Source organism: Rhagoletis pomonella, unplaced genomic scaffold (assembly GCF_013731165.1).
Source record: "Rhagoletis pomonella isolate Grant_MI unplaced genomic scaffold, Rhpom_1.0 Rhpom_scaffold_00383, whole genome shotgun sequence".
NCBI classification, from domain to species: Eukaryota; Metazoa; Arthropoda; class Insecta; order Diptera; family Tephritidae; genus Rhagoletis; species Rhagoletis pomonella.
In genome coordinates, this window is record NW_023458937.1 from 80,978 (window position 1) to 89,386 (window position 8,409).

At 35.0% G+C, this 8,409-nt stretch overlaps 1 protein-coding gene across 1 annotated transcript; it reads left to right on the top strand.

Moving 5' to 3' along the window:
- Positions 1-579: 579 nt before the first annotated feature.
- On the top strand, positions 580-3,656 carry LOC118750746 (scoloptoxin SSD20-like). The gene is made up of 2 exons (XM_036485480.1): positions 580-857; positions 3,287-3,656. The coding sequence occupies exons 1-2, from the start codon at positions 669-671 to the stop codon at positions 3,563-3,565; spliced, it is 468 nt and encodes a 155-aa protein (XP_036341373.1). The 5' UTR covers positions 580-668; the 3' UTR covers positions 3,566-3,656.
- Positions 3,657-8,409: the final 4,753 nt, after the last annotated feature.

Consider the following 8,409-nt stretch of genomic DNA (forward strand, 5'->3'; position numbering starts at 1 on the left):
TTTTCGTATGGAATTTTGAGTGCAATTCCTTCAGAATGGCATTCAAGTGGAAAAATAGAAAATTCTAAGTGGAAAACTCGGAAAATCCGAAAGAACGCGAAAAATTTAAATTTTTTTCGACGGAAGCTTGGAAAATTTCGGATAATTGTGAAATTAATTGGAAGCATGATTCAACTGTGAACAATTCTCACCTATGTTTCATAACCAATTCGAATGGGTGCTGCTCTTTTGGAAATGTGTTTAGAAGAAGGAGTGCACAAAGTTTTAATTTTTCCGATAGGTGGAGCAGGGGCGAGCTACGTTAAAAAAATGCATTTGGTACGTTGGTAGCCTTTTGCCTAGATTAGGATATAGGATCCATTTTTCCGTTAAGTGGGCCAGGGACCGATCTATTCGAAAAAGTCTTATTTATGGTAATAGAGACTTCCTGTCTTAAATTAAACCTAGATCTCTCGACTACTATCTCTGAAAAAAGATCTTAAATATTTGAGATCTTAAAATATTTCTTACCATTATTATCTTAAACTAAATGATGGCAAATTTAATACCATGAATAATTTTATGGATTTAAATTTTAATCTGTTAAAACAAAGGTTATTTTCTCCCATTTTATAAGCTTTGGCTCCAAAGTTCGATCACGCCAAACCGGTATAATTCTCAATGATGAAATGGACGATTTCTCTACTCCCGGAGTAATAAATGCTTACGGTATTCCTTCGTCGCCATCCAATTATATCAAACCGGGGAAACGTCCAATGAGTTCCACATGCCCCAGCATAGTTCTTGACCACAGTGGCAACGTAAGATTGATGGTTGGCGGTGCTGGAGGATCTCGGATCACAACTTCAGTTGCACAGGTAATATAAATTTCAAGTTTTAATGTCCGTTAGTACAGAATCAACAGTATACAAAAGACGCCAAGGTACAAATTAAAATATCTTTGCCAGTCGTAATTTACAATCCGGAACAGAGCAGAATATTTAACATCTCGCCCATTGTGATTATTAAAATTATGTGGAATATTTTCCATCTTTAAACGTATGCAGGCAAGAAATAGCGTTTATAATGCATTAATCAATACGAAATATTAATTTTATTAGTGGCCAAAGCATTCGCTGCCAAGCGTTCATTAGTTGTGTTTGTTTACTCATTTTCAGTAAAATCCAGTAAAAGTTTTACGAATTTTCATGTTTTGACAGCTGAAGTTGCAAGTTTTTAATGGTTTTCTACTGGATACATTTTTACTTGTAAGAATTCGCCAGTGCGAAAAACAGCTGATCGCATGTTGCTGGATGCAATTTAAACTAATAAGGAAACTGTTTATGGGTTTTATTGTTGAAATTGAAAAAAATAAACCTATTTAAATATAAAATATATAGTTTTATTAGGAATTTGCTGCGAATAAACAAGCAATTTATCAGCTGTTCATGAAATTTGCAAATTATTACTGGATTTGCGTTCGCGTACTTTTTTGAAATCTCAGAGATTTTTTGAACTCTCAGAAATTAGGTTACTGGAGAGTTGCTGGCAAGTTACTGGATAATTTGTAAACAAGAAAAACTATTGTAGCAATAAGAGTGTTCTCTATGCAAAAAACTTGTACAAGTTGGTACCACTTGTTACCAAATCGTGTTCGTTCGACCAAAAAACCCAGTAAAACTTGCAAGGAATTTAAAAATGAACAATCTTGTTGCGATTTACTAATGTAAGAAGTATGTAAATATTTGTTTAGTAAATTAATTTAATCAATTCCAAACATTTGAAAGGTACACGGATGAAAAAGCTGTATTCGTAATCAGAACGCAGGCGACACCACTGCCGATATAGGAAATCCGACAGTGACTTCCACAAAGAAATTGTTAAAGAAAGTCAGAATTACAAGAAATATACGTATAGGTTCTGTTTTGGTTTCCACCTGAAATAATTTAAAAAACGTATTATGCTCGAAATGCAACCGTGGACGCCAGCTGGCAGTGAAGCTTGCAAATGCTTGCTAATTCCGGTTCGCGCAAAACTTATTAGGGGTATTCTCGAAGTCTTGCACGATGCACGGATTGCACGAAATGCAAAAATACTATTCCAAATTTCGAAGAGTACGAGAACACCCCATTGCAAAGTGGTAGCATGCATGGGGAGCAAGCAGCGAAATTATGTATCAAATACAATAACAAGAGACAGCAAAAAAAAATTAAGTGAGCGAGATGAGAGGAATGAGAGAAATATGTAGTAATTCCAACAACAAAACAACTAGCACAGGGTCGCTATTATCTTGCTATGCTATTTTGCAAAATATATACATGGGTTTCGACGTTGCATATTTTGCAGCGATAGGAAATGTTGTTTCCCATGAATTTTCTTGTTGTGTGTTTGCAATTTATGCAATCCGTGCAATCCGTGCTACGTGCAATGGCTTTGCAAGATTTGGAGAATACCCCTATTAAGTTTCAAGTATATTGCGTGAGCTAAATAAAAGCACTGTTAAAGTAACAGTGACGCGAGTCGATATGCATCTTCTGTTTACTTAGGGGATTCCCTTAAACTCGTAAAATCTTAAACTGTGTAAAACTCATAAGTTTACGAGGCTTTCAGTAAATAATTGCCTAAAGTGACTATTTGACAGATCAGCCGGGATTTTGTGAAGCAATTTTTGTTTTGTAGTATTTTCCATAACATCCCGCCATCTTGTCTCTATCACTCTTGGTTAAAATACAATTAAAAATGTCGAAAATTTGCAAAAAACCTAAGTCAGTACAGTTAGTGGATGAAATTAATTCATTTTATTTGCTTAATATTTTTTGATTTATTTGCATTATTTTTAACCGACTTCCTAAAAAGGAGGAGGCTATCAGTTCGTCGGAATATATATATATATATATATACATACTAATCTGGTTAAGATCCGATCAGTGGATCATGAGATATATATATATATATATATATATATTTTTATATGAGAAGTCGGTTTTTGTTTGCTAAAAATTACTTGTATCATACATTTTAGTATAACAATTTGGCTACTCGGCTACACTGAAGTTTACGAGATCGTTTGCGCATCAAATTTGCCCCGTAATTTTATGAGGGGCTCATAAATAGAGCTCCATACAAATTTTTACAGTACTTTTACGAGGCTCGAAAATTTACGAGCTTTATGAGGTTTACGAGGCTCTTACGAGTTTAAAGGAAGACAACTACTGTTCAGCCTGTGCCGTTAGTCAATTATTTAAACATAAGCCATGTATTTATGTATCCTACGTATTGGATATACAATATTTATATTTTTCTACAGACTATACTACGATATTTTATGTTGAACAATACTATTCAAGAATCAATTGACGCTGGACGTGTGCATCACCAATTGGCCCCTATGCAAGTGGACGTAGAAGCCGAGGTACCTGAACACATTAACAGCTACCTGCTGAAAGTGGGACATGAGCTTAATTATTTACCTGGAGATAAAGCCTATTCGGCCCTTACAGCCATTGGTCTTAAAACTAATGAGCCCCAGCCAGCTTGTGATCGTCGGCGAGTGGGCAGCTGGAAAGTGGTTTATTCGGGTGTTTAATCCTGCAAAGCATGGAACATGTCTTTTTGTTCATCCCTTTGTATAAGTATCGCAATAAAAACGAATAAAGTAAGTCATAGATGTTACACCAATATTTAAGTTTTCTCATATTAACCGTATAGAGTAGGGATGTTGCGAATGTGGAATTTTAGAAATCCGCGGATGCGAATGCGAATGCGGATGTGTAAAAGCTAACATCCGCCGATGCGAATGCAAATGCGGATGTCATGTATTATTAAGAAATAATTTGGATGGGTAAATTAGGTGATTTAGGTAAGTAAAAAAATGGAAGGGTTACTAATTTTTAATAATCTGCCTTATCCTGAGTTTTGGCCCAAAAAAATTCACCCGAAAATTTGTATTCCGTCCATAGTAAATATGTACATACATGAAAACCAAAAGTGAAAAGTGAACCGGTTCGGGGAAAACTAAACTCATGATAAGACTGAATGTTTTTTTTAGTACTTGAATTTAAAAATTGGAACATTGTACTTAATAAAAACTTTTCGAAGGGTCGTAAATCAAACCTGCGCCTCTGTATAACTACTCGCTCGAGGTGACAAACTTGAAAAACTTGAAAATTGGCAAAATTATCAATTCTTTTCGATTGACACCGCACCAGTTGAGAGGACTTTCAGTCATATTTATTTATTTTTATTGCGGTGAAATAATTACTTTATGAGAATTTCATCGGGGCTGCAAATGTCGGATGTATCCTCCTGACTTTCATCTTCACAATCTAGCATCATGGCACAATTGTGGAACGGAGACGTTTTTGGCTGTTCTTCTGAAATTTTTCTGATTGAATTGTTCGTTCAATACGCTTTCATTCCGCACTTCACAGATACTTTTTCATGGTCCAAGAAAAACAAAATAAAAATTAAGGAAACGCCTGACGGAATTTGAACTCGGCACCTTCTGGAAGCTAATAAATAGCGGTACACTCCTCTACACGCTCAGCCACTGCCGAAAACGTATCAGGGAAGCCAACTCGTGGGGAATTCCCCGATTTGCGGGGAATTTCAGTTTGCGGGAGAATCGGGGAATGGACCCTTTTTTTGTGGGGAATTGCAGCTCGTTCAATTTCGGTACAATAATGTTTCGAATAACCAAAAATTACCGTTGATCTTTTAGAATCTTCTTTGTCGCATTTGCTTTCATATAACGAATAAACATATTTTTTTTTTATATGGAAGAAAATCGCAAAAACTTTGGCAAAAATATCTAAAGCGAAAAGTTTTAAACGCTTGAAATTTGCACTTTATTATAATTTTTCTGGAAAACGAATAAAAATACTCGAAATGTTTACGAAAATTTGTTGAATTTTTTCAAATATTGCACCAAGGATGAAACTTGGATCTATACGGTATTTGTTAAAGAATGAACTGTATTTTTATAAAAAAATAACCCAAATCAAATAACAAAAAATAAATAATAATTGGTGTCACTAAAATTTTATCAAACACTGTCAACTACAAACATTTGTCAACTAACTTTATAAAAGTGTGTGTTTGGTTAATGAATACATAGATGAATTACATTTAAAAATAAAATAAGCAGAAAGACCAGCAAAATGTCAAAATAAATTAAATTTTTGTGTTTTTTTTTGTAAATAAGGCGAATGGGGAATTTTACGAAATTCCGGGCAAAATCGGGGAATTTCATTGTCGAGATCGGGGAATTCTCAAAAATTAGTTGTCTTACCTGCTACGTATGCATGCTTTCAAATGTTCAGCTTTAACAAATAAAATACAATTATTGCTTTCAATTAACATCATCTTTTTCGAATGTTTCGAACGTTTTCCGGATACGAAAATGAATGAAAATTGTAATCGTTTTCTATTCGTTTCCGGATACATAAAATTGTACTAGATCGCACTGTCGGCAAAATTAACGTCTACATATCTGCTGGCTGGGATAATATTAAAGAGAGTAGCATTTGTAGCAAGATTGTCATAATCCAAACAATCAAAATCTCGGGATAAACTGCTTTAAAGTTTGCCGTTTACCGACACCCCCATGGTTCAAATTAAGCTACTTTTTTTCTAATTAGCTAATATAAATCGATACAGCTATGAAATTTTTACCCAACGTTGAAGAAGAAGTGGTGGAAATGTTTGCATACTCAACTTAATAATATTTTTTGTTTTGGATTATGACATTTTTGCAGCAAAGGTACGATATATATGCATACGCTTATATTTATTTATATTCGTTCATAAATATGTATAGGCAGGTACAAATTTATGTACGTATGTATGTAGTAATACATATGTATGTATATGCTATCGGGTAACGAATGCTGTCAACTCATATCTACTAACATTCGTTAAACGATATTCAGTAGAGTTTTGATCGCGCAATTGATCTAAGGCCGTGGAACTGTGTGGATGCTCGTTAACGTGAGACGCCGACGGTTAAATGCTACAATATAGTACGAGTAGATAGAAAAAATCATAACACAGATAGTGCTAATAAAATAATCAAAAGATTTGTTCAAACATTCCGTGGTTAATATCTATAAACAATAATCTATTATCATGAGGTGAGTGAACATCAATTCAATTCTCGTAACCGTGAGCTGAACAAAGTAGGTTATACCGTACTCATGGCGGCCGTTGTAAGGCATTTGCCTAGCATGTTTGACCATCACTCTAAATATGGGAGTTCAAACATAACTTTTTGATGGCACAATTGCCAATTGAACTCACGTTTTTCTGTAGTTTGTTTATGCATTTACTATGTACGTATTCTTGAAATGAAAAGAAAATCAGGCGTATGTAGTTACGTACATATGTATGTATGCACTTGCCTATAAGTACGTGTATGAGCGCATAAATGTTGTCATTAGTACTTACATATTATTTACACCACTGCATTAATATAAAGTGTGCATTAGAACATCAACTAAAAAATTCCATCATTTACATATGAATACAACACTTTCAGTTTAAGTGAACCCATTTTCAAACTAAGCGCAACCTTTTTCAAATTAAATCAGACTTCATTCAAACTAAATTAAACTATTTCCAGCTTCAGTGAAACTTTATTCAAATTAACCCTTTTTGTTGTACTGTGAATTCGTTGTTACCCGCTGTGGCTCGTTACGTTCAAGGTACATTGAATAAGTAATAGCAGTATAACAGCTGCTTTGATTTGTTTATATTTACTCGCATTTTAAACTGCCAAAGTTTGTTTATTTTCTTTATATTCGTATTAATCAAAAAAGTCTCATTCGACTGTGAATCCTGCTTGTTTCCAAGTATTCATTCGTGAGCTGTTATACGGTGTTCGCATGAGGCGATTTTCCAGGCAATTTTAGAGGCGAATAGTTGAGTCCAAAGTTGGCTGCACCCCAACTTCAGGTGCAATCCCGTATTCCTCGGACTAAAACTAGTAAAACTTTCAAAAATTAAAAATTCGCTCAGAGCGAGAGAGTAACATTGAAAAGTACGGGATCGCTTTCTAGTAAAAAATGGTAACTTCCGTCAACTTCAACATAACCTCCAAATTTTGGTTGTCAATTTTTTTATTTATTTTGTATGTAAACACACTCAGCTCACACATGTAAATAACCAAAAACACTTTCAAATTCATTAGAATCCACTTAAACCCGTAATTAAATATTTTTCAACATGAATTAGCAAAATGCACATTTATTTTGTTTACAATTTCGGTTCCAAACACACTACAGCTGATCGTTTGATACATTTACCAGAATTTACCAGCAAAAAATCTTCGGACTAAAACTGGTAACTTCTGCCAGAGAGAGGACCTTATTTACTCTCTTTTTTCTCCTCTCAATAGTCATAGAACCGAGCATGATACAAATATTTAAAGGTAAAACCGCTCGCATGGTGGAATAATACAAGGTGTTGGATATTGACAGCGTTCTCGCTCTAATCCGCCATCTTGACTCCCTTAGCAAAATCGATGTTTCCCTCTTGAAAAAACTACATTTTACCGCCTTAAAAAAAGTACTAACTACCTCATTCCCTATTATAAAACTGATTTGCAATCACTGAACAATTATTTGACATTTACTTTATTCTTATTCGTTGACAACGGAAAATTAAATAACAAATTTTAAACTTTAATTCGACAAAAAACGTGGGCTTTGTGTATTCTCCAAAGGATTGACAGCGAGATGGACGCTGTTTTCAGGCACTCACTGAGGGAAAACTTGAATTTCTGCTGCGTGAGGCAAAATACGCCTATAATAATTTACAATACCGAGGAAGCGGCGCGAGTCAACAACTGTTTGGGGCTTTGGATAACTTTTTCCTCAGGAGGCTGGTAACAATGCTGGCTCACAGAATAGCCTAAGTAGACTACTTCACTTCCACCGATATGGAATTTTTTTATGTTGATTTTTAAGAGAAAGTCTCCTGCAGTGCGCCAGCCACCGGACTCTTTGGGCATTATGTGGATGGGACTTGTCCATTGATTGCTCGAAGGTGTTATGACACCATGATGCAGCAACAGATTAAAATCTTCTTTTGCGGCGTTCAACTTCTCACCAGTGAGTTTGCGTGGGCGCTCGTGGACGGCACCCTGAAATTGTGCATATGGAAACTGTGCATACGAAATAATGCATATGAAAAAAACCGAAATAATGCATACGAAAAAAAACCGAAATAATGCATATATGCACAGTTTCGGTTGAAAACCGCAACAATGCATATTAGAAAAACCGAAATTATGGATATGCACTCTTTCGTTTGAAAACCGAAATAATGCATATGAGAAAAACGAAGTAATGCATACATGCACAGTTTCGGTTCAAAACCGAAGTAATGCATATGACAAAAACCGAAATAGTGCATACATGAAAACGAACTTCT

Excerpts from the sequence above, each read along its gene's own strand:
- LOC118750746 (XM_036485480.1), top strand. The coding sequence starts at position 669 with ATGGACGATTTCTCTACTCCCGGAGTAATAAATGCTTACGGTATTCCT. Across the intron at positions 858-3,286 it reads TCACAACTTCAGTTGCACAG|ACTATACTACGATATTTTAT; the intron begins GTAATATAAATT and ends ATTTTTCTACAG.